The sequence below is a fragment of the Polypterus senegalus genome, chromosome 18 (genome assembly GCF_016835505.1).
Source record: "Polypterus senegalus isolate Bchr_013 chromosome 18, ASM1683550v1, whole genome shotgun sequence".
In the NCBI taxonomy this organism is placed as follows: Eukaryota; Metazoa; Chordata; class Cladistia; order Polypteriformes; family Polypteridae; genus Polypterus; species Polypterus senegalus.
The window spans coordinates 3,247,711-3,274,942 of NC_053171.1; the positions used below are offsets into that span (position 1 = coordinate 3,247,711).

General features: G+C 48.4%; 1 protein-coding gene across 5 annotated transcripts in view; it reads right to left on the reverse strand.

The window, feature by feature from the left end:
• The window catches only part of LOC120518265 (RNA-binding protein Nova-1), a 174,863-nt gene extending 148,476 nt beyond the window's left edge, over positions 1-26,387 (reverse strand). For 2 of the 5 annotated variants that reach the window (XM_039740934.1, XM_039740930.1), the window contains exons 1-2: positions 26,079-26,387; positions 24,276-24,419 (exon numbers count right to left, since the gene is read on the reverse strand). In XM_039740934.1, coding sequence (XP_039596868.1) covers positions 24,276-24,419; positions 26,079-26,214 — 280 coding nt within the window. In that variant the 5' untranslated portion in view covers positions 26,215-26,387. The other 3 variants (XM_039740933.1, XM_039740932.1, XM_039740935.1) reach the window with 3 other exon arrangements.
• Between the last annotated feature and the right edge of the window lie 845 nt (positions 26,388-27,232).

Sequence of the window (27,232 nt, forward strand, 5' to 3'; positions counted from 1 at the left end):
TAGATAGATAGAGTGAAAGGCAAATATTAGAACAACATTTAATAACACACTTTTCCTACTCATACTTTAGTACCAGACATTCATCTTCCAAGGAGCATAAAACATCATTTACAGCCCAAATTAGATAGATAGATAGATAGATAGATAGATAGATAGATAGATAGATAGATAGATAGAACTACACAGTGCACTGTAATAAGATAACACTACGTTGTCTATATAGCGCCTTTCATTGTTCTCTGTCTACTACACAGGGCCTTTCTATTTATTATATTGTGTCTTTTTCTATCTTCCTCTGTATTGTCTATGAAGGCACAGCAGCCCAGTAATACGTTGGTCAGCCATGTTAATAAGAATTGCCCTGGACTCGGTGATGTGAGGATACAAAGAGTGCTGCTGGTTGTCTGTTTAGTGCCTTTTACGTCCGTCGACGTACGTCTATAGTGCCCCTTCCAGTGCCATTCTCATCAGCCTATTCTGTATATAGCGCCTTTTCTGTCTGTCATGGTGACATATTGCATGTTGGCGGGATGCTCGGGTACTGACCTTCTGACAGCCGTACCTAATTCAGCTTTGTGGAACTGAACAAATCCGTGGACTGGCCGGGGCGACTCGAGGAGAAGTTTGGGAAACGAGACCCGCGTTGCTGTTGCCGTCTCATGAGGTATCGGGAAGTGTTGGGGAACACAAGACATGTGTGCGCCTCTCCGACGTGTGCTCATTTGCGCTCATTTGAAAGTCATTTTGTGTTTTTATGAGCAAACAACGCTCACTGGCCAGATGTCCAAGGCGCTCAGTCGGCCACAGATGTCTGCTCAGCTCTGAAGTTTCATATTAAATTATTTTCTCGGCTATTGAGGATCAACTGCGGAAGTCCAGAAAGGTTTCCATTTCCAGTTCATTCTACAAACAAATCAAATGAAGCCAGTGAACTCAAAACAAGTCAATTGCCCCGTGCAGGCGTCGGCAGGTGGGCTCACGCCCGAGATGTCACCTAACAGTTCCAAACTTGAGTAAAGTGACATTGGAGCAGGTTGCCCCCCGCCGCCCTGCACGGAGGCCCCACTTGCGCTCCTTTAGCCGCCATTTGACCTTGTTCGTGGGGTCATCATTGTGAAATCACGACACTTAATTGCAGGGGGTGATGGCGGAGGCGCTGAATGCCTCGACTTTGATTTTCCCAGCTGGTACCTGATGTCAGCTCAGCTGTTGAGGACACACACACACCCAGCCACCCACGCACACACACTGTGGCCTGAAACTTGAACCGCCGTGACTAAACTCTGTTTGCTTTGGGACGCTGCATGGGGGCCAACTGGCAGCAGCAAACGGAGTGAGGTCGACGACGGCTTTTTAGCAGATGGCACACCCTGCGTTTTCTATCCAAAGTGATTTTCGAATCACGTCTCACTTGGGGTTCTTCTCGGCAGCAGCCTTACATTTATTTAGCAGTCCAGTGCCAGGGCCGCTCCGGTTTCAACACTCCAGACGCGGCCTTTCGAAGTGTCACCCCGCTCTCCTCGCCTTTCCTTTATTCTGCCGGGTCTCCCCGTTGTCACAGAACGGCAGCTGGGCGAGCGCAGGCCGACACACACGTGGAAGTTAAAAGAGGAGCCGCGTAACGAAGCCGTGCCTCAGACGCTCTCAGCCTGTCCATTTGTGTGTGTCGTGTACCGTGACGCCGCAGCCTCCGAGGGTCACATTCATTAAGTAAGCTCCGCGGCAGCTGCAGTGCAACGTGAGACACACACACACCACGGGTCCCACCCGTCTTGCCCAATTACCTGCGGCATTCCGGCACTGGACAACTGACATCTTCTCTCCGCTCCTCGTGCCAGAGCTGCAACAGTCCCTTGATGGATTTTTTGAATCAGACTTCAGCGTCTTTCAAGTGGAAAAAATACAAATGGAGGGGGGTGGGGGGTGTGTGTGGGGGTCCGGAGAGGCCGGTGCACCTGCTGTGGCTGCCGTTGATGAGTCCCAGAGAGATGTTTGTCAGTCAGATCTCTGCAGATGTTGCTCTAGTTAAAGTGAGAGCCGTACCCAAACATGGACATGAAGGAGCGGGCCTTCAAACGGACACACACACACACACACACAGGCTTGATAACACCTTCGAAAAAGACCCCCGGCCTTCATCCCGCTCTTAAATACCACCGTCTCATCCTGCTCTGAAAATGGACACTGAGCGCACTCGGCAACACAAGAAGAAGGCCCTGCTGCCACTGCGGCTCAGCCATTAAATGTGCTGCCGTCTCCCCGCTAGCCGTGCCAGGCCCTTCCTCGGACCGCCACTCAGAGCCACGAGCAGCACGGAAAACAAAGCCGTCTCCACTGTGCCGAGAAAAAGCAGAGAGGCTGCTATTAGCGTGCAGCACAGTAATTAAAGCCGTCTTATTTAGAGGAGACCTAATGGAAAAATTACAGCACTGGGGGAAAACAGAAAACTGGCAGGGAGAGGCCCCTGTGCCAGCCTTCCGTGGGTAAGACTCCGAGCCTCGCACTGAGCCGGGGCGACCCCGAAAAGGGCACTTGGAAATGTTGCAGGTTTAGGGGCGGTCTGTTTATCAATCAGATTCTTCTCTTACATAGCACCTTAGATTTCTATATAGCGCCTTTCACATCTCTCTATCCATCTCTTGAGTAGTATAGTAAGTACCTTTCCCATTTATGTATCTACACTATACTGCCTTTCTTATCTATTTGTAATATAGTATAGTGTAGTGTGTTTTTTATCTGTCTGATAGATAGAGTCTTTCAAGCTGTCTATTCTATAGTGCCATTCATATCATTTATTACATATTTAACTAGTATATAGTGCCCTTCATTTATATCTAACTAGTATATAATTCCTTTACCATCTATCTATCTATGAAATTCATCAATAATACCTAATTCATAGCACCTTTCATATCTATCTCTTATATAGTGCCCTTCTTTTACATCTATCTATCTTATTGACCTCTTCTATCTATTATATAGCGCCCTCCATTTCTATTTGTCTATCCATCTATCATATAGCTCCATTCACTTCTACCAGTCTATTCAATTCACTTCACGTCTATTATATAGCACCTTCTACTCCTATCTATTATATAGTGCCTTTCATATCTATCTATCTATCTATCTATTATATAGCGTCTTTCATCTATCTATCATATAGTCAGTCATTCAAGTCAGAACTTTCCTGTACTCTGTTTTACACACGTTTGTCAGGAAGAGACCCCCATGCCAACTGGTGAAGCCAACATTTAGACTCTGGGGGTACCTTGGTGTGTGGGGGGGCAGTTTGCCCGCAGTGAGTATTAAATATTAGAATGATGAACGGAGTTAGTCGAGTGGATTGAGACGGTGACTTGAAAATGAGTTCATCAGGAACACACAGGGGACACAACTGGACACGTGTGAAGGGGACATGTCACACAAACATTAAGAAGTTTTACTTCGCACAGAGACCCATACACACGTAGCGTGGTGGACTGTAGAATATTCAACAGTAGGATTGATGTTATGTTGGGAGATTTATGTGGACACGTCTGGCGAGCTTCGTTGAGCTGAACGGCCTGTTCTCGTCCAGATTGCTCTAAAAAACAAGGAGCTGGCCTTGACACAAAGATTTAAGGAGCTAGCCCACCCAATGACCCGGCTCTTCTGGTGGGCCAGTCTGTCCACTGATCACTACACACACACACATACAGACAGACATACAGATACGACCCGTCAAAGGTTTTACAACACCTCCGGTTTCCAGTTTTTCTTCAGATGTAATCAATCAATGACCTAAAATGGTGAAAAGCTAAGCAGTAAACCACCAGAGGTTTAAATCTAAAGTTCAGTTTAGCAAAAACTGACAAAAGGACATTTCAGAATCTGACAAATGGGCCTTCTTCAGGGAACAACTAATGGGCTAGAAGGTACAGATCTTCTGCAGCAGTTCAAGCAAATGAAGCCTCGCAAATTGAAGTAAACAGTTTGCTCAGGTGTCCCAACTCCTGCTGATTACTTGCAAACCCTCTGCGTGTCTTAAAGTGGAGTCAGAACAGACTGCGTTGCTACACCCTTTGTATTTCTTGACACCGCACCGTGCTGATGTTAACGTAACCTTTCTGATGTTTATGTGGCCTCACTGTGTCCCATTGGATGAACTTTGATCTCTGGCTTATCTTTAGATTCTCACGGAGTATCAAAAGGACAAGTTTGAACGTGCAAAAGGAAAATTAGCAATTATGTCTTTCAGAACCTACGCCTACACATTTCTTATTAGCTGCAAGTGTATTAAAACAGTTCCAGATTTTGGTGACACCAACGTGATCTACTGGCACCAGTAGATCAACAGCCTGATGTGATCTTCACTCGTTTTGTCTCCCCTTTCAATTTGTGACCACCTTAATAGTAAGAAAGAGGGTATCTAGTGAAGACCACGTGTCAGCTCTGCTAACATCCATAATGGCCGAACAAAGCAGTCAAAGAAGAAGGTAAAGTGAGGAACAACAAAGCAAAGGTGAAGACCAGAAGTCAAAGAGACTCTGGATTACACCTGGCATCACACCAGTCATCAATGTTAAGGAGTTTCAAGAGCCACAGGTGAAGCACAACCTGAAATCATAAAATTCTACCCAAATTTCAGATAATAAATGGCTGTCAAGACGATTTTTTACCCATATGCCAATGTCCCTGTGATATTGTGACCCTAGAGGCCACTCCCCTAGCAACAAGGACCTGCATCATGACGATGGAATTTGCATATTAAAATCATCAAAAATAAACAAAAAATTGTGTGTGAAAAGACGTTAAATGAAACTCAACTTGTAAACTAGGCTCCAATGGAGAAAATAACAACGGCATTGAATGTCCCGAGTACAAAGTCCCGGAAACGACACCTCGATGACTTGCATACCGCCGGGAAAGATTTCATTCCTAGCAGCATCTTCTACTCTTCTTCTGCCAGTCCCCTAAACTTCTACAATCGGTGCCAATCACACGTTCATTTGTTCCCTGGGAATGTCCCGCCGAACTCGTGAAGTGACAGAAGTGTTTTCTGATGGTGTCCTTGTGGTTCAAGTGCAAAGTAAATCAATCAAGTAAAAGGTGAACTCCGACATGTGCTCTTCTACTCACGAAAAAGTAGCAGGCGCTCAGGTGGGGGTAGCAGACCCTCCGCTCACCGATCGAGATACCCGGGACGACCCCTTCATATGTGCGCTTTACAATGCAATACAATACAATACAATACTGTTTATTTTTGTGTAGCCCAAAATCACCCAAGGAGGGCCTCAATGGGCTTTAACAGGCCCTGCCCCTCGACAGCCCCCCAGCCTCGGCTCTCTGAGAAGACAAGAAAAACTCCCAAAAAAACGGAAGAAACCTCGGGAAAGGCAGTTCAAAGAGAGACCCCTTCCCAGGTAGGCTGGGTGTGCAGTGGGGGTCAAAAAGACAAGGGGGGTCAATTTACCAGTTTAGGCAACTAGCAAGACACTCCGTTTTGTTGTTTGAGTTGACTACATACTCGTATACGCCAGTGCGGAGTTGGTGCAAATCAACAGAGAACCATTCAAACCAAGATGTGAGGACACACACCCCATGACGGTCACTCAACACCCCCCTGAGACCATACAGCTGGGTAATGGAGAGGAATGACGGGTCACACAAACAGACAGGTCACGCCGGCCATGACGGTGACGTCACGTAAGTCACACTCAGGACTGGCAACTTCAAATGCTGGAGCACGACCACTGGGGGAAAATTTAGCAGCCAATAAGAGAAGACGTAACGGAGCCAGAAAGAAACGAGGCAGTTGCTACTAAAAAGACAAACAAAGCCAAGATGACAATCCAAAATCAAAAGCAAGACGTCGGTCCTGGGGGCCTCACTTTGAAAACCTCACGTAGACTCCATGCTAAAATATTGGTTCGTCTAGAAAGGCAAGCGCAGCCTGCACACAAACAATAAAGTCGTATTGACAAAAGCGCGCGTACGCCAAGCTCCGTTAAGAAGAAGTTGCGACTATGCGGCCGTGTGTGCGCTTTTAGCCACTCCCAGTCACCTGACGCCCCTCTTGAATATGCATGACCTAATCACCATACACACCTGGCCGGATTCCTGAGTGACGTCTTAGGGGAACACAGAAGCTTCAGCGAATGTGAACTTGAGGTCTTACCGACAATTGGGGGATTTTAAAGAGTTGCTGGGGGGCCTGCTCTCCCTCATGTCGCTAAAATAAGTCTTAAAAAAAGGGGACTTAATGCAATGCGGCCTCGTAGTAAGGAGTCTGGGGGTCACGTCTCAGGTCACATGGGTTTGCTCAGGTCACTCTCCTCCCTCAATCCAAAATGGTTTAGGTGAACTGGCAACGCTACATCGTCGTCTGATGTACGAGAGTGTGTGTGTGTGCGTGAGTGTGTGTGTGTGAGTGAGTGTGTGTGAGTGTGCGTGTGCGTGTGCGTGTGTGCCCGCTCACTCAATCATATGCTGGCGCCACATCCAGAGGTCCCAACAGTGCCTGTTCTTTGCTCCAGCTGCCCCCTGATCCTGCCCTAGATAACGAATTCCATAATCTGTTCTGCCCAAAGCAACTCTTAGCTGCACGTCGCCAATCCTTAAAAGAGTCTGAGAAATCCTCGGAAGAGTTTCAGTTGCTGTTTCCGATTTGGCTCATGCGGTGATTTCAACTTTCTCTCCAGTATCTTCCTCATTTAGAAGCCCGACGGACGTTCCTGTCAGCAAACTGGTCACCAGTAGGTGGCATGAGCGACTGAAGTGGTAGGGTGAGTGCCCGGCGTGTGTGTCCGTCTGTACTGAGCGCGGCGCGGCGGTCTGAGCAAATCTTTACACGCCAAACTGTGACAAAACAATTTCAAATAAAAACGTGACATCCGTCACTCTGATGAAGTAAATAAACAACAAACCCCAAGTGTCAGATCGGTTACGTCAATCCCACCCAAATATGACGTACTCTATGGGTACATTTGATAACTCCTTAAAGTAAGAAGGGGATTATCTTGCCGCAATCAAAATTCATAGACCAACAAACTAAAAAACACAACAGTTTCTGTCATTTAAATATCACAAATGGTATTTTGTGTCTTTTCTCGTGATGACGACTGACTTATACAAAATTGAGACGTCTGTGCCGCCCTCTAGAAGTTGTGTGCTGAACTGGAGCCGACATTACGGAGACCATCACACCGAAAACACACAACGCCCGCGTTGGCCACAGGCTTAGAACAAGCAGAAAGAGAAAAATCGATGGAGCGCCAGATGGACGGACATCAGAATGTAACTGACACGCCATTGAAACACGAGATCTTCAGCTGACTTCATTTTCCTGCCACCAGGAGTCGCTAAAATGTCAACACCAAAAGTTTGTGTAGGATTTACGGGTGGTGGAAACTTCCTATCACTTTAGGCCAATCTCCATGGCAAGTTTGTGTTTTATAAATCCCAACGTTTGGTAAAGAAACGGCTCGCACACATCTCCAAGTGTAATCTTGTTTTATACACGCTGTCCCAGGAGAGGGTCCGCAATCTTGGATGAAAACATTGACGGGGCACCCACGTATTCATCGTTGCGCAGACAGTTTGCTTCTACTCAATCGTCGGTTAGGAGACGTGAGGACGCAGCGGAGCGGCTTAGCATCTGATTCAACTCCGAGCAGGCAGCCATCACGTTATAGTTAGGAAGTCACAAAATGGTGGCAACCGTAATTGGAAAACAAATGACTTCACAGAATTTTAAAAAATGAAAACACGATAATTCACAGTGCAACTTAAAAAGGATAATGAATGTGAATTCACAGAGGATTGCAGCGTTCATTTACATAGTGAGTGTCGACGGCGCCTTACGATATAAAAGCTCATGAACTACACAAAGCAAGAAAAAACCAAACTACACAAGTTAGAAACGAGAGAAAACACATGAAAATGAAACGAAACACTCGCCTCAAGTTCAAAAGCCTTCATCCTCGATGTGAACCCCTCTATGAGGGCCGCGTCTACCTCACGCTAATGGCGAGGGAATAGCGAAGGGTCCACGAGAGGAGCTCAGTTAGGCATGGAGCGCTTTATCATGCCGTCGTTATCATCTACGACCGCTGTCGCCTCCACTCTACACTTTTCATTTTGTCATCGATGACAACCGAAACATCTCGATAGCGGAGCACTCCCCACCCCCGACCGGCTCATCTGCTGCTTCGTACCCTCCGGCCTGCGCACACGCACCACAGACACACCACAGACACACACAGACACCACACAGACAGACACACACACAGACACACACGCACCACAGACACACCTCACTCCTCAAAAACCCAATCCAGAAGAAAAATCGGAAAAAATCCAAAGCCAGAAACTAAATACAAAACTTACAATAAGACCACCAAACCTCATCAGCGTGCCTCCACATGAACTGCATGGGACTCTCTTATGGGTGCAGGGCTATCAGGGATGGACAGGGTGGTCCCGTCTCTTGGCTTCTACCTCCCCCAAAACACAGAGAACACAATGACATTTGACAATACGGGGCAGAACAAAAACAATCCTACATGAAGTCATCTGCCACCCAAAAAGACCACTTGGATTAACAGAGGGTACCAAAAATACCAAAACTAATAAATCATAGAAAAATAATAATAGAAAGAATCAGAAGAAAGGAACAAAACTGAAAAATGAATAAAAAGGACAAAAATACAAATTTAGATATAAGGAGGAGGAGGAGGAACTGTTAAGCTGACCTTCACTTTGGTAATTTCTCCATTCATCCCTTGTTCTTTAGGGGTCTTTCTGTACTGCAGACTGTCAATCACACACACACACACACACACACACACACACAGTGCTATGTATCTGGCTGTGCCACTTCAGTCACAGAGCCCTATCCCCCCCACTCCCATACAGGCCAGTATCCCTGGACCACCTGCAGCTCTGGACATTTTACGGGTGCCCGGCGCACCTAAAGCCAGCGGTCCTGCCCTGGGCTGGGGATCTTGTGGCACGCAAGCCACTCATGGAGCTTGGGGACTCGGCACACTGCAGCTCGACAGCTCAGAAGGATGACGGCCTGGAGGTCTTTTAATTCCAGGAAGACTGAAATGGAGTCAAACGTCTCTTGAAGTTTATTAAGTTAGCGGTTTGCTTTTCAAAGACGTCAATATTGTTTGTACAAGTTCAAGAAGAAAGTGTGATTGAAAAGAGAATCCCGTTTGATTTGTGCAACTCTGAGCCCCAGACACACACACACACACACACACATTGTATATGCACAAAGTGCATGTTGGGAGAAGCTCCTCGAACAGCAGACTACGAGCCACTCAGCCCAGCAGAGCCCTGCAATGCCATTGGCCAAAACATCATCACGTCTCTAACGCTCCACCACTGCGCTTATTCCAGGTGCTTGTGGCTCTCCGTGTGTGCCACGTTCACACTCAATGGGCGTTCATCTCTGGGCTCCTGTTGAGGAGTTTTTCCAGGCCTAAATCCCTTTTAAACACTTTCACTGCCAAATCTCGTTTTGCTGCTCCTCACTGACCAACGTTGCCCACTTGCTCTCCCCTGGACTTTCTCTCGTGCTGCGTTGTCTTTTTCTTGTCTTTCATTTGCTGCTGCTGCTGCTACTTAAGTGTGATTTACACTCTACTGCACACGTGAAAGGTGCTATATAATCTACCACTTCTGTCCACTGCCTTGACGTGGAGAGTGACCAGTCCACTACGGCGCCATGCTTTGTGTGTTCCAATCTCACATTTGCATTTCCTGGGTGTAATAGTTCACATTTATTCACAGTGCTGTCCAGGTCCATCTGCAGTGACTCTGCGTGATCTGCCAGTCCATCTCATGTGGTATCTCGGTCAGACTGAACCTGCCAGTTCTTTATATTCTCACCCAGAACCATTTCTAAATATTAAAGGAGCAGCCGCCCCTGCACTGAGCCTTTTATTGTCACCGGATTTTGAAGATGAACCTCTCAGCAGAAGCCTTTGTCTGAGTGGTCTAAGCCAACTTCAATGGACTCTCTCTCTCAGTCCATTGTCTTCTATTGAGACCTCATGATTGATCTTCTCTCTCAGCGCTTTGCACTTTGTAACGTGACAGCAGTGACGCCGGCGCTAACTGATTGGTTAGGTTACCAGTCACTCAAAGAGGGTCCATAAATGACAGACTGATAACACACCCAGTGGGCTTCTGTCCTTCTGACTGACACTGCAGGGACGGCAGGAGGGCCTAAAAACAAATGGGTGGACGCTCGGGTGAATTCAGAGTCCCTGGCAGTCAGAGGGCCCACCTTTTCAGTTTCTCATAATACAGGATTCCAGGCGACCAGATACAAATTATGTCCACCTCTGTGTCACACAGCCACAAAACCCAGAACTCAGCACCTCACAACCCCAACTTAGATGAAGTGGGTCTCAAAATGACAAGCAGCACAGTGTTCAGTGCTTCTGTGGCCCACCGGTGGGTTTCCAGCCTGATGTGAGTGAGAGGACACCGTGATGGAGTGACAGCCTGGCCACACTTGTCTTCTGTCTTGTGCCTCGTGCCACCAAGACAGGCCAGAGTTCATAAAGCAGAGTCAGTCCGTGTTTGTGGCAGGGTGTCTGCTGCCCACTCGGCCTTCCACCTAAAGCTTCAGGGTTGTGATCTCAGACGGAGAAGAAGGTGGATTGTTGTACATCAACACATATCCTTAAGGACCACAGAGTCCAAGACTGAGTGAGGCAAAGGCGCCATGATGCTTGTTCTTCAACTGCATGGCTGATCCTGTAATGAGCTTTCTGATTGTGGGACAGCAGGGTGGCACAGTGGCTAGCGTCACCTTTAGGGGCAATTTAGAACTCACCAACCCTCCTAAAAGACAAGCAAGGGGGAGAATGGAGGACAAGCAAAACCCAGAAAACAAGCAGACGTGGGATTCAAACTGAGCGTCTCTCCCGGCCTTGCACCCAGCACCGCTGGACCCCCAACACTGCGCTGCATTAAACTTCTCTCATATGCTGCATTGTATTAGAAAGGGAAGGAGCACAGCGCCATAATGGATAGCACTGAGGCCTCGCCAATCCAGAGTCCTGGGGTCAAATCATGAGCTTGGTGGTCTCCATGTTTTGCCCCACACTCACATCCCAGGTATTCCAAATTGTGTGTGAGCGCTTCCTGCAGGGCCAGTTCTGGAACTGCGCCTGACGTTCCTAGCTGTGGTTCGCAGTGACCCTGAATGGCTGACAATGTCTTCTTATTCTTTTTATTTGAAATGAAGTATTCAAAGCAGAAAAGGTGGGCATAAGCCCCTGTGAGGGGCAACAGACACCTGATGGCTTTGACCAGAACAGAAGATGAGGGGCTGGATGATGGTGAGCCCCTTGACCGCACCCGCGCCAACAGTATGGACTCGGGCCTTGTGATTTTACCACACACTGAGGCGGCGTTGGCGACCCAGCGTGTGAATTCAATTACTTGTCAGCGAGTAATAAAACATCATCACTTCGGGCTTTAGACTTTAACCTTGCAAAGGTGTAGACATCCCTTGCATGTTAAATAGCAGACACGACACGACACCCACAGTCCTCCAATATTTTTATTCACACAGTCACCTCCAATTTCTTTGGCCAAAACAAAAAGAAGAAAAGAAAATGTACGCCTATCAAACAGGGAATGACAGCCTAACACTACCAGCGCTTTGAATGGAGATGTTTCTCCCACGGGTTCAGGACGTCAAGAGGACAAGTCTATTAAAATTGTTGTGTGTGTGTAAACTTGCTGCTATTATCCATCCATCCATTTGTCAACCCACTATATCCTAACTACAGGGTCGCGGGGGTCTGCTGGAGCCAATCTCAGCCAACACAGGGCGCAAGGCAGGAAACAAACCCCGGGCAGGGTGCCAGCCCACTGCAGGGCACCCACACACACCAAGCACACACCAGGGACAATTTAAGATCACCAAGTCACCTAACCTGCATGTCTCAGGAATGTGGGAGGAAACCCACACAAACACAGGGAGAACATACAAACTCCACGCAGGGAGGACCTGGGAAGCAAACCCAGACGGGTCTCCTAACTCCTAACCGTCCCGCCCTGCTGTTATTATATTGGACAAATTTCTTTAAAAAGTATGCCATTCAAAAACTTTGGATTTAGTTATGAATACTGGGAAGTGTTCAATGACCGTCAAGTAAACGCTTCTGTCCTCTGGTGTTACACGTCCTTGACACTTACGTGATGTTAACAGAAAACACGGAACACAATGCCAGCCTCCCAACCCACCCCGGGTGAGCCACCAGGGGTCCCCAAGCAGGACATATGAGACACACAACTCCACATGTCACATGCTGTGATGGTCATCCAGAATCGTCTCCTGCCTGGCCCAGCAGGACACCTTACAGCTTGGAACTGACAAAGCCAACCAGAAAAACAAAAAGAAAATGGAGTGACCGATGTCGACAATTCGGAAGGTTTAGGTCTGAGGAGACAATCACTCCGGACCAGCCGTGTGACATCCCATGTTGAGCCCTGAAGACACCCAAGAGCCTTGTCGTAGCACACCGTAAGAGCTCTCCTCAGCCAACGTGAAGTCTGCACCATCAGTCCTCTTTAAGTATGAAGGGAAGGTTTAGACTTTAAGGGAGGCTAATCGACGGTCAGACACCCGACACCGGACTCCTTCCGTTCACCGAAACACAATGAGCTCTGCTCGGTCACACATCTCGCCTAACATTACATTTGTCTCCTTGGCTTGATTTTACAACTGCTGCTCACTTGCTAGCCGTGGGTTTGCTGTGCTGCAGTGGGCCAGTTTGGGGTGTGGGGAATGGACGGGGACTCCGGGACGCATTTCACTGAACTGGCTTTACTTGACGGCTGTCTATTTACAATCCCTTTTAGCTTCTCTACGTTTAACAAGAATGATTTGGGTTGGATCTACAAAGCCACGGGTTCAGTCCTGAGGAATCCTTCTTAATAAAAAGAGAAGTGTCTGTCTGTCTGTCTGTCTGTCTGTCTGTCTGTCCGGTTGCTACTGTATGTCTCTTATCATTTCAACAGATGGCGCATCACAAACATTAGCACTGCTTTTACGAGCCGCATGCCAAATGCCACATAACAGAGACGTACGCATGACATGGTTAACACTGAGGTCTACATTGATTTCTGAAATGTCAGCCTGACAGCTAGTTCATAAGTACAAGAGCTCAGGTTGACTGGGGTTTACCCTAAGCAGACACTTTACACTCTGCTGTCTTCACTCAGCGGTCAGTAACATTGAAGGCAAGGCTGGGACTCCGGCCTACAGGAGGGGACATCCTCTCACATCGGGCCACTTTAGAATCGACGACCTAATGACGTGCGAGGAAAAGTAAAAGGACCTGAAGGAAAAAACCAAACAGACACGGGGAGAACATGTAGCCCTCACGTAGGCCGCTGACAGGTAACCACTGTGTTTTAAATCTGGAGTTATGGGACGGGACTACAATATAAAGTCCAGCTTGTCAGACATCAATTACACCAATAAACGCACATATTCAATACACACATTTTGATATTTCACATACATATATACACACAGACAAATATATACTGTATATGGTCCATGTGTACATGTACAGTATATAAATATATTGTGTCACATGTGTGTGCACAGGGGACATCTGCAGAGCTCTATAGAGGTAAGCCACCCGTCCCCAGAACCTGAGGATGCAGAGCCACTAACTCCTTCTTCTCCTTTCTCCGCAGACTGGAGGACGAGTCCCAAGATGGACCCTGACAACTGAAGGCCTCACCCCTTCCGCCCCAGGGACGATTTTAAAATCAATGGCGCTAGAAGTCAGCGTTCACTTGGGAAGCTGCGTCTGAAGAATGTGAGGAGCAGACTGAGTGGCTGACTAGGCAATGGCGAGCCCAGGCTGTCCTGGAGGTGAGACATCGGTGATTTCTCATTGACGGTTTTGCTTATTTTACCTTCATTAAATGGGCTGCCCAGCTGGTCCTCTCCGATTCTTCTCTTCAGAACCGATTTGATGTTTATGTCAATGTGTTTGTGCCTGCGTGTGAATACGCATATGCTGTGCTTATTTATATACGTATCCTGTAAAGCTTATCTGGGTAGCAACAGCCTTAGAGTTCAACGGGGGTTTGGGCGAACACCAAGCAGGGGGTCACTCACATGTAAGTACGATGAGCGTCAAGTAAACTCTTCTGCCGTCCGGGAGTACTCATCCTTGAGTCAAGGAGGACATTCTGGTCCCAAACGTTCAAGTGACGTTATTAGAAAACACGCAACACAATGCCAGCCTCCCAAACTACCACGGGTGACCCACCAAGTGTCATCAAAGAGGACATTTGGGGCATTATCAATTTGATCTTACATGTGCCACATGTTGCATGCTGTGATGGTCTTGTGCCCCCCAATACTGCCAGGTTAGACCCAGTTTCCTTGCAGCTCTGAACCAACAAAGCTTGCTGGAAAAAAAATGGAAAATGGGTGGACGGATTGATGGACGTGATCTGAATATGTGTGTAAAAAAAGAGGACAGTTTAGTCCTTAAGGGACATTAATGGGTGACCACAGGAGCCTATTTTACCAGTAGGAGTGTGTTGGAGGTTCTCCAGGCTGCTAGAGGGCAGACAATCTGATCTTTTCCAGAACTCTCTACTCGTAGTACAGATAGAAGGACACCATGGAAGGACCCTGGAAGTCCTGACTGTGGGACCACCTTCTTTACCTCAGTCCAGGGAGGTAGCAGTTGGACAACAACTCAACTCACGGGAGGAGCTCAGACGTGAGAAGCTGGAAGGGTTACTTGAGTGGCCCTCTACGGAGCAGGCCGGGTCCTTCTCTGCTCACTTTGGCCCCGATGGCTTCGTCCCACAGTGGTCCCCACCCTTTGTGTGCTGCCTGTAGTTGTCCCTTTGTTTCTGAGTACAGTTCCTCTTCTTATTTTTGTTGTAACTTTCAAGTTGCCTGAATGTTGGAGGATCTCTTGAGGGTCTCCCAAACTCCACAGTACACACACTCAGGATACACTCGCATGAACGTTTACTGTGCATTCACTTGTATTCACTCACATGCAGAGAGATCGTACTAAAGGGGTACGTTAATTTACCCCTATAAATCTAAACACACACACCTACTGTACACGTGTGCTAAATAAATGCATTTATACCTACAGTGTCAGACACGTCAGAGGAGCGGCCATTCACCTCCTGACCAAGAGGCTCGGCGCTCTCACTAACTCCTTCTCCCCATATACCCTCAGAACGAAACATTCAGCATTGACATCATTTCCTGTGACATCAGAAAGCTCCCGCCTCTTCTGCCCAGAACTGAATATAAGAAGAGCCGCCAGCAGATGCTGGAGTTCAGTTAGGGAGCCACAACTGGCAGAACAGGCCTCGGACTCCACGAGCGAATCATTTTGAGAAGAATGGACCTCCGAGGCCCAGCGTCACCTCACTTACATTTCATTTAATTGGCGGGCCCATTACACGGGCTGCCCCCACCATTTACCTTGTCCGGTCTGGTTCTCTTACGACAGATACGTTCTCACATAAGCCGTTACGGCTGAGAGTAAGCCAGGAGAAAGGATCCCAACCAGGAGATCCAAAAGAGCACGCGACTAAGCCCAAGCAAGAGACAAAATTCAGGGACAAAAAGCTGAAGCAAAAGGACAAAAATATCAAAAATCAAAAAAGAGAGCAAAAGTGATGAGAGATTCAGGTTTTGTATCCGCAGCTCAGACGAGGAAGTTAATCACACCTTAGAGGACACGCCCCTAACAACCGGTGCATTAGCCCTAACAACGGGAAGCCAAAATGGCAGCGATTAGGAAATGACAAAATGGAGGATGAAATGGTCCAAAAAAATATTTGATATTTAAAATGAAAAGGAATTCGAATCAATGGGCCAAAAACACAAAATGAGTGTAAAAAAACTGAACTGATAGAGGAACTCGTTTTAAATTAGAGACAAGGACCAAACTCTTAACATACGCACACAAATACACACATCAATGCTGTCACACGCACAGACGGGGAAGGCTAACGGCGAAGCACAGTCACTCATGGCCACTGAACGGAGCATGACGACTCCGGCGAATCACGACGTCACTTCCACCTCGCAGCCCGAAGCTCCGCCCCTTCCACTATACGAACAGAGAAGCCAAAGGAAGTCGGCATTCAGTCCGCACCTTGACCTGACCCTGCAGAGGGCAGCTCGCCTCACTTAAATGCACCTTTCAAACTGACAAATGAGCCATTGTTGGAATTCAGTCAGTTGGCACCCCAACGCACAGACGTTCTCTGCGGCTCCTCTGTTATGATATTTACATATAAATACACACACACGGGCGGAGTGGTGGCTCTGACGCTAGGGATCTGCAATGGTAATCGGAAGGTTGCCAAAAGTGACTCTACTTCGTTGGGCCCTTCAGCAAGGCCCTTAACCTGCAATTGCTCCGTCCTGGGGATGACGTGGGCCCTCCAATCTGCAGGGAAAGCCTGGGTGTTGGTGGCAGAATTGGCACTCCAGCCACTGCAAAAAAAACAACCCACTGGTTCCATTCCATCTGAACTTGTGTGGTGCTGAGGTGTCACCCATTGCATGGCACACGCGGGTCCCAATCTGGGATCCTGAGTTGGTTTGTCATGCGGTGGGTGCAGCAAAGCACTGTATCAGTGAGTGCTCCTAACACACACACACACACACACACACACGTACATATATATATTCCATCAATTTTCTGCCACCTATCGGGGTCCGGGTCACAGGTACAGCCCTGGTGTTACTTTTCCCTGCCTCCTCATCCAGCTCCGTTGGGGGGGGATAGAGAGAAGTTCCCCCAGTGTGATTTGGGTCTCCCCCGGTTGGACACGTCAAAAACACCTCCAGAGGGAGACGTCCAAACCAGAGGCCTGAACCAGCTCAATAACCACTGGCTCCTTACGATGAGAAGAAGCAGCGGCCTCACTTCAAGATGCTGAGCCCAGACACCCGACAAAGGAGCTCATGTCTGCCACTCCTACCTGTCATCAACTCCTTCAGTCACCACCCAGCTCTCGTGGCCATAGGTGAGTGGAGGAACGCAGACCAACTGGTAGATCGAGAGCTCTGCCCCCCTCTTCATCATGACAGGGTGGTACAACAGTCACAATACTGCCATAGATCTCCCACTCCCTTCCGGCCTCACTTGTGAAGAAGACCCTGAGATACTGAGGTGGCACCTCATCCCAGACCTGGAGAGGGCACTCACCCCCACCCCCTCCCCCTCCCTTTTACGGCTGAGAACTTCAACGTTGGACTTGAAGGTTCTGACCCTCAGCCCAGCCACAAACCACCACGGTGTGCACCTGCTGAAGCCAAGAGGACCCCAGCATCTACAGAAAGGCCAACCTGTGCTGACCAAACAGGACCCCCTGCACCCCTTGGCTGTGCCCAGAAATTACACACATATACACAGAGATATTCCCATAAATATACAGTAAAAAATACAAATTGCCACCCCATCCATTTTTATCCAGGGCAGCTGAAGCCTATGGCAGCAATCATCAGACGCAAGGAAGGAAGAACAGCTGGACAGGACGGCAGTCCACCGCAGGGTCAGCGCACACACACACACACTGTCACTAGGGCCACCTCACCTAAGCTGCATGTCTTTAGAGCAGCCAGAGGAATCCCACTCAGGCAGAGGGAGACCACGCAGAGTCCACACAGGGAGGACCCGAGATGAGAACGGCAATACGAGGACTGCGCATATTAATCCACACGCCGCTTTACACGTATGCACACTCACATTTTCGCACATATTCGTGCATAGACATACTGTACACACACACACACACACACACACACACACACACGTGCACTCCTGTTGCCTATCAGTGATATAAAATTAAATCGCCATTCCCTAACGACGGCCGTACGGTGGTGTCAGATATTAAACTCGTGTTCCATATCTTTAGCATAGCTTTTTTTTTTTATTAATAAGCCTTGCCCCCCAAACCCCCCACCCCGCCTGCATCTCAACACAACTTTTGCGATCCCCGCCGGGTGTCTGACGTTCGTCCCCGAAGGTCCCCTTCTTTTGCCGTCTGAGGGTAACACAGAAGCAAGTGGGGGCTCTGAAGGCGGCGGGGAGGCAGGCGATTATCTGGGACGCTCCTGACTCGGCGGCGCGCTGTTTAGTACAGACATCATGTACACTGCGCCAAACGATATCATCTTCAGGGCCCGTTACCGTAGCAACCGGTTCAATCATGCTAGGCATCACAACTGCAACTCCACGCAGAGAATCCCCTTTGATATTTTTTTTCCAACACACCTAAAGCTCAAAAAAAAAAAAAGGTAGAAATAGCGGGAGCACAAAGTTGGAGCCACGCGAGGTTTCTTGGCCTTCTTCCCGAGGACCGCCGAGAACTTTGTGATTTTTGTGGGCAGGTCTAAAAGCAAACCAAGATTTACGCGGGGGAGTGTCCAGTGAATGAAGCAAGCCGCAGCTAGAATTATTACTGGAGAACCTCCACTTTTAGCTTATCGTAATAAAATGAGCCGGCATCGTCTGCATGTACCAGTACGAGGCACTCGACACTTTAGGGACAACACGGACGGCCAGCCGAGAGAGACACGCGGCTCACGGGCGGGCAGTACCAGGGGGCAGGCAGGTTCGTGTTGCCCCAATGCTGGAAGAAGCAGCTTTTCCACTCCATCTCTACCCAAAAATAAACTGCTCCCCGGTGACCTGACCGATGGAAAGTGGACAGATAAAAATAAACCCAGAGGAGACCCTCGTTCAATGCGTCCTGCTAATCGGACAAACACGCCGCCCGTCTCATGCTTTTTTGTAGGCCAAGAATTTGACAAGTGGGCTCCACCAAGCATTCTTTGGTATTTTACACAGAGGGGCGCTTGAAACTCGACACCACCGAGGTCGGCCGGGGTCTTGTTTTCAAAATTGAGAGATCAGCCGTGAGCTAAGCTGAGCGTTTAATAAACGGCACAAATGACGGAGGCTGTACGGTAAAGCTTGACGGAGAAGGTGCACTCAGCAGACCCTCCGGCACATAAGGTAGTCACAAATGGAGGCCATTAGTGGACGGTCACAGGACGCTGGTGACGCTTTGACTCTTATCAATATTATCATTCATTTTTATACACTAAAGCTCTGCGTGCTATCAAGTCTCAGTCCAGACTCTTGGCATGTGTGGCTCCTGGCTGCCCACCTCCCTTCAGAAGTGTACTGAGGTGTCGGAAGCCCCTCGTGTTTGGCTTGCTTGGGGAATTTCTGTTGTTAGGGTTTGTCACTCTGACATCTTCTGTTTTGAGCTCATCACCTGTGGTACTCAGTTTTGTCCCCTTGTCCTGTCACACCTGTTCCCAAACAGCCCCCAGACTGATGTCACTCGATTATGTTGGCCGCGTGTGTAAGTGGATACGACTGGCAAGCTCTGTTAGCCCGAAGGGTCTGGTATCATCTCAGTTCTTCTAATGTCCTAAGCAAACAAATGTGATTCTCTAAAGATCGCGATCTTCTCGAGATAAACAGAGATGGCTGCATTGCAAGTGAGGCCCTTCAAGAGTCTAAAATACTTGGGCACCTCCACCAGCTCGAAGATGCCAGGTCATCGAGGGTCAACTCTGTAAAGAAAGACTCAGCGACTGTGACTGGGCCTGGAGGTCCATGCACGTCCTTAACCAAAGTCCAGTCTGGCTGGGATGAACAAACTCAAAGTGGCTTTACGCCATCAGTGAAGCTCACACATTTCACATACGAGAACACACACACACCAATGCGAGGACCAGAGGTGGCACAGGCCAGGGGACATTATCAGTAGTTTGGAGGTCAGGTTGTCCCACTCACTAATGATGACATCAGAGGGTGACAATGTGCTGGGTGTCGATTAGCACCTGCCAGGAAGAAAGCCACTGAACCTGTGACAATAATGACTCTTCTTTATAGTGCCATTCCAGTCTATCAGTCTCTTGTGTGGTGCTACTGTTGTACAGGCCCATGCCAAGCTGTCTGTCACTGTCACTGTCACTGTCTCTCTCTCTCTCTGTCTACGAGTCACACGGCGGGTGTCCAGCTGATCCATCTAAATAACTCTTATTAACTGTCACCTGTCATTAACCCTCCTGGGTTTCCTCCCACAGCCCCAGGACATGCAGGTTAGGCAAGTCGTCGTCACTAAGCTGGTCCCAGTGAGCGTTTCAGTGGAAGCGATGGACTGGCGCCCTGTCCTGCCTGAAGCATGCTGCGACAGGCTCCACTGGCCCAGCTCAGGACACGCGGGTTTCAGAACGGACGGATGGACAGATGCATCGTTAGCCCCGTAAGATTCTCCAGGGAAGGGAGGGAGACACAAGACGCCTGGCGCTCAGGGAGCTCTGCTCGATGAAAATGGTGCTGCATGTCGGCCGGACAATCAAGTGGGGACACACGACAGTAGTGGACTTACAAACCCACCGCGTGGTACCATTCTTATCTGTCTGTGTCTTACATAGCGACTCGTCTAGCCACTGAGCCATCTAACCATAATTAGCAGCCACATCTGATGACCCCCCATGACAGTTGTGGTCGGAGGTCCTTCAGGGGCAGGTGCCGCTCCTCTGCTCCCTAATCCTGGCACTGCCGAGTGTCGACGGGTTGCGTGTTGCTTACCACGTGCAGGTAAGAATGCCAGCGGACGCCAACACATGACAGTAAAGAACCTATTATATAGCGCCGTTCCAAGCTACTCCTCTATCTCTTATATAGGGAGTTCTTAAATTCCAAATGTGTTGTGAGATTCTTCAGGTGAGGGAAACAGGCATTTGGTGGTCTGCTACTTCTGCTCGATAATCCCGGCGTCAGAGGGGACTAAGGTGTGCTGTGTTGGCCGGACATGTCCACACCTGACAAGAACGTGAAGTGCCCTTCCAGTCCAGTAGTTCTATTAAATCTACCGCTCCTTCTCTCTCACTATCTGTCTATCATTCATTAAGACCACAGATGACCCTCCATGGCAGACGACACAAGTGTCAAGGTGAGGCGTCGTCGAGTGTCCACGGCCTGCGTGTTGCTCACCACGTGCAGGTAAAGAGTGCCGTCTGATGCCCATACACATCTGGGTGCCCAGCCCTGCACAACTCTCTCCATCTCACATCTTTGGACCGAATGTCCATCGTCTTCCTCTTCGAAGGCTTGGCAGCTTTGCCTTTGCTTTCTGCTTTTCAAAGTCATGCCAAGAGAAGTGGAAAGGAGGCCCAGCCGAGTTCAATACAAACCAGTCCTTCCAGTATGGATGTGGAGTTCAATACAAACCAGTCCTTTCAGTACGGATGTGGAGGCCCAAAGGCGTGCAGGTTCGACATTCAGCCGGCCTGTGCGCCGACCGTGGAAGACGCTGAAATGTGCGGAGGAAAGACAACGATAACGATGGAGACGATCGAGAGCCATCAACAATAAGACCAAAAGGGCAAAGCCTTCAGAAAGCGGGAGACCGATGTCCTCTCGTTTCTGCTGCTAACTATGAGAAGCGAAACGTTCACATCCTGCGTGTAGCGTGAATGAGCCGAGGGCTGGAAGGAGCCCAAAAGTCAGCAGCACGGAGAATGCCAGGACCTCCGAAAATTCCACAGGCTCATGGTGAAAAAGAAAAAAATTAAACCACACAGGCCAGCGGAGGACACCTCTGTGTTGGGGAGGACCAGCGGGCCGTCTCTGCCGGGTGCTTTGTTTGTTTAACTTCTAAAGTTAGGAATACTGGGGATGATTTGCTTGAAACTCAAACTCTTCAAAGCATTTCAGGTTCTCCAGCGCCACATTCCAGATGTCAAAGCCACAGCAGACACGCATCCAGTTAACTGCACGACATCCCTGATATGCAGCAAGATTTACTGCCCCTTGAAAAGCCACGTCGTGTTCTCCTGAAGGCCCGAGCAGAGCGAGAAATTGAGCCGCTCAGCCACATGCCACCTACGGCAGGACAGCTGACTGGCGCGCAGTGACGACCAAAGGATGGTGGAGCGAGGAGAACGTCGGGGTCCAAACTGCACACGCAACGAGGACAACTTGGGCCAAGACTTTACACTCGAGCGCCACTGCCTTCCACACGTGGCTGGCGCTTATTCACCTGACGCTCCATCGGGGGGCTCTTCTCCCCTTTCTCTTTAATCAACCGTTTGAAGCTCCCAAACACGCACCCCACCACAATTCACTGTGGATATGAAAATGAAATATTCCAAATGTCTGCCTGACACAACAGCTGCTCAGGCCGCTCCACGGAACTCGCTCAAGTCGACGTACTTAACCTCCAAAGTCGAAAACCCATCTGCTCCATTACAGGGAGACTCCCAGACACCAACTGGACTGGGAAAAGCAGCGCAGAGGCCAGTGGGAATCGGAATGAATCGGGATTGAATATGTGTGTGCACGTGTGTGTGTGTGTGTGTGTGTGCGTGTGTGCGTGAACCGCCTGAAGAGACACGATGAACGCTACGGCACATCTTAATGGACGTACACTCACGAGCAAGAGACACAAAGATCATCACGCAGACACTTGTATGTATTCGGAATCACGGCACAAGTAAATCTAAATCAGGAATATACTGTGCAGAGACAGACAGACAGACAGACAGGCAGACAGGCAGACACAACGGGAATCAGTCTACGCGCGGGGTGTCTATATATACTGTATATACACAGAAATACATTTATAGCATATTATACAGCATATTTTATATATATATATATATTGGAGAATGTCTACATATTTACCAAGAAATCAATGTCTCTATCTGTAAATTCCTATATATGTACATTTATATACGAGTCCATACATAACTTTCACGCGTCTCTGCCTCCATACAGATTTACCTACATATCTGTACCTGCCTCTCTCTCTCTGTTTAAAGTGTGTAATAATATACTCTTTCTCTTTATACGTACATTTACTAAATCCAGAAACAAACACATATATACAAAAGCATATAAAATATATATCAATACATCTGTGTACATACACATGTAGAAGTGCAATCAAATATAAAGATAAACATATATATACACATGTGTGCTGAATACATCAATTATTATATACTGTATGGTATGCATATCTACCTGTATACAGCATATGCATGGAACTCTCTAGACATGTTTGTTTAGCACAATATATATATATATATATACACACAAAATATAAGTGTACACCTGAGCACACATACGTATAGAAGTGCATGTGAATTATGTGCAGATGTACACACAACTGGGCTTAAACTGGCTATGGATTTCAGCTTACAAAGCTACCTGTTTCCAGGAGGACTGCGGGATGTCTACGTGCACAGTGACTGTCTAAATGTCCAATCGCTAAACTGTTGATTTAGTCCAGCATTTCAGAGATATCAGTCGGTATCATTATATATATGCAAATGAAATAACAATACCATGTGTACACGCATCCATTATATATATATATATATATATATATACACACCGACAGATACAAATAAACACTGAATTACACACACACACACACACATATATATATATATATATATATATATACGGACACATACATATATTTATCATATGTGTGTGTGTACATGTATATATATATATATATATATATATATATATATATATATATACATATGTGTGTGTATGTGACAAGTAAAATAGCTACAATAATAATAATAATAATAATAATAATAATAATAATAATAATAATAATAACACAAATAAACAAACACACGATTGCCGATCATCAGCCATATCCTCGATTAACCGACAATTCATTTTTTTTTTTTTTCTCAGCGTGGCCAGAATTAAAAACCTAACCACCCGACGACCACCTGCCTGGCAAGCACGGATACACAGCGTCCATATCTTAAGCGTCTTCTCGAGAGCCCATCCAATGGCACCAAACACCTTCGCTAACCCAAAGTTTTGCCAGCACTTTGACAAGACGTGAACAAACGAGACAGCGCATCTTCAGTCTCCAAAGCTTCTTTTCCGCAGACGCCTCACAAGTCCACCCGAGGGTCGGCGGTGCCGCCCCCTCCCCAGTCCCCGAATCACGGCGGCCGCCTTGGAGTGAACCCGAGCGAGCCCCAAGCGTGCCCGCGTCCGTCGCTCGCCGAGTTCTCGTCAGGCCGACTTGCGCCCCCCCCATTTGATGCAAACGGACGCGAAGGCAGACAGGCAGGCGCTGAAGACCCCCTCGGAATGAGAACGGCAATGAATGAGCGTCAAGCCTGAGCAAGAGCCCGCTCCTCCACGTCAGCGAGAAAAGCACCCAAAAATAGAAACGGCACCTACCTGGGTAAAAATCTTTGGATTTGGACAGTTTGATGGTGGCCCCAGTTTCCTTCTGTAACTGGACAATCGTCTGCCCCCCTTTCCCAATGATAGATCCAGCAGCATAACTTGGTATGAGGACTTTTAGGAAAAACTGACCGTCTTCTGCAAAAAGAGAGGGAGAAAGAGAAAGAATGAAAACGTTCAAAGTGTGTCATTATTATAAAATGAAAAAAAGAAAACAAACAAACAAACAAGTGGTTCTAAAAAAAAAAAAAAGAACGATGATGGCCCGCGCGTTCAGTGAATACACCGCAGTCGGGGGAATGAGGGAAGGTTACTGAAAAGAGGGAGAAAAGGGGCTGCAAATGTATCGGCCAAGTCGTGAATGGAATGATCCGCAAAAGAAGCCCCCCGACAGAAACCGGTATTCGTCTTCCTTTACTTGGATACTGTATTCCCGTTTCCTTGGTAGGGAGCATTGTCGCCGGAGTCTAAAGTGGAAGCAGATGACAACTGAGGTCCCCGTGATTTGTCATGAATTTCTAATTGATGCAATGTTGTGCCACGGACAGCAGCAGCAACAACAACGCCTTCACGCCGAGAGAGAGACAATCGCCGGCAAAATGCAACAAATGAACAACGTTAACACCGAGGGTCCTGTCTGAAGGTGATCATCGCAGGAAATGGCCGTTTACCGTTACAGTACAAACAATAAGTTCAATTAGCAAACACACGTGAACGTCCACCAAGTGTAAGACAAGCCTGGGCTCCACCGGCACGCTCCCCGCAGCCGCTGCGGCTCGGCAACCCAAAATGCTCAGTCGTGCCCCCCATCACCAGACCCACAAGTCACGTTAGGTTCAAGCGCACCGTCCGAGTCATGCCGTGTCTCTCTCTCTCTCTCTCGCTCTCTCACTCTCTCTCTTTTTTTCCTTCTTCTTCTTAGGCGGCGGCGGCGGTGATCACATCAAAGCTCATTATAATGAAACGATCTTCTAATACATAAAGCCTGAAGGACCCGCGTGGTTTTTCATTTATTATTATTATTATTAGTATTATCATTAAGAGCATTAAGAGTTACCGTTCAGCATGATGACAGACGCATGCAGGTGTGCCAGGCAGGTACGAGGAAACAAGTGTGCAGCGAGTGCGACATGGAGCATCCGACGATAGCGGTTAGCGAATGCACTTGAGCTCGTCAGAGAAGGGCGCCCATCTCAGGTGGCCGTGAAGCGGAGTGAGCAGCCCCTCCGCAGGTTATCTCGCCTAAGCATCGCGGACCTGCCACCAGCACTGGCGACGGCGACAACAGCAGCGAGCACGAGCCCAGCGGAGATGGACAAGACGAGTAAACGACAGACACCCTCGGCCAGTCTCCTCGCTCGCCGATCGCGCATCTGCTCGAGCGACCACCAAAAACAGACGTGCTGTACGTAAACCGAAAGGAAAGGAAAAACGCCGTTGCCGGGCTCGAGACTTTTTTTTTTATTAACGACTATCCAAGCAGACAATGGAGCGGATCCACGAATGCGAAGTTTACTTGCACGCTTTGACAAGTGATGGCGCATATGACCGGACGCTATATAACGAGCGCGGACGGGCACGCCGGTGCGACTTGACCGAGCCGTAACACCTCATTTCGCTAGCCATCACGTCCAAGAGCCCGCTTTTGTTTTAGAATAAAGTGTCCTAATAAATGTAAGTATATCGATATATTTTATTGGTCGCCATGTTCCATTCGCCTTTTGTGTTTCTTTAATTTCGCTCACTGCTCCTCCTGGCATCGCACGAGTCTCGCAGCGATAAACTCGAAGTACCCACCACCAGTGTTTGTCCTCTTGGTGCTGCCTGCTTCAGGAGGGGCTTCCAGCGGTCTCTTTCTGGAATCCGGCGGGTCCAGGTCTATGGGCACCCCCGTGTGAGTCCCGTTCTGCTGGATGGGAGCTGCCGCCATCATGTTTGCTAGATTTATTAAAAAAATATTTGGCTTGATTTTTTTTTTTTTTTGCGCGAACCGGGTATCAAAATAATAATGCAAAAGCAGCAGGAGCAGCTCTTAATCCGATATGTAGGTGGATGGTGCTGGGGAAAGCTGAATGTGTCAGAGATAGTGGGGAAGGTGGGGGGCTGAGGGGGAGAAAACAAGAGGAGGGAGGGGGGAGGCAGAGAAGTGGGACAGACGAGAGTTGTTTCGGCGTGTGTTACGGCTTCTCGAGCACGCCTGTGTCTGGCGGCTGGCTCGCTACGGCTCGGGCGGCTTTGTGCGCTTTTCTGGGAACAGCGACGGCGGCCGCTCCTGCTTTCTCATCATTCCGGACAATTCCTGGGAGCCGATCGCCTCGCACACGCCAGTCGGCGAGTCAAAGGTCACATAGCCCAGCAACACGGCTCAACCCAGCATGCGCGCTGTCACCGAAAACAGGAGAGAATGGCGAGCGAGGAAGGGGGCGTGGCCGGGGCCTGAGGGACAGCGGGGATAGCCAGTGCAGCGGCAGGGAGCGGGCTGACGTGAGGGTGAGTGCGAATGAACGAGGGCGGAGGCGGGGCTAGTCTAAAAAAAAAAAAAAGCCGCGAGCCTGGGCAGGAACTTCATGGCATCCTCTCGCTGAACACCTTGGAGGTGGCAGGTACTTTCATTCGTGGGGCGAGAGATTCGGAAGGTCCGAAGTAACACGACTCGTCAGCGGCTTTTAGCAAACGGGTCACAATGCGATCGTGCAAATGTGAAAAGAGAGAAGTCCAGATGTGCGCAAGGGCACCTGGTTCCCTTTGTTGGCCAGGTGGGCAGCAGTGGGCAGCAGGAGTTTCATGGCACTCAGTCTGATACTCGGGAGCACCTCTGGACCTGTGGCGGTGCCTTTTGAATTTTCTCTTAACATACAAATAAGAATTTATTGGTTTAGCTGCAGAACCCGGTGTGGCGAATTTTCAACTTTTTGATTTTTGTTTGACCATTAAAATGACATCTTGTCATA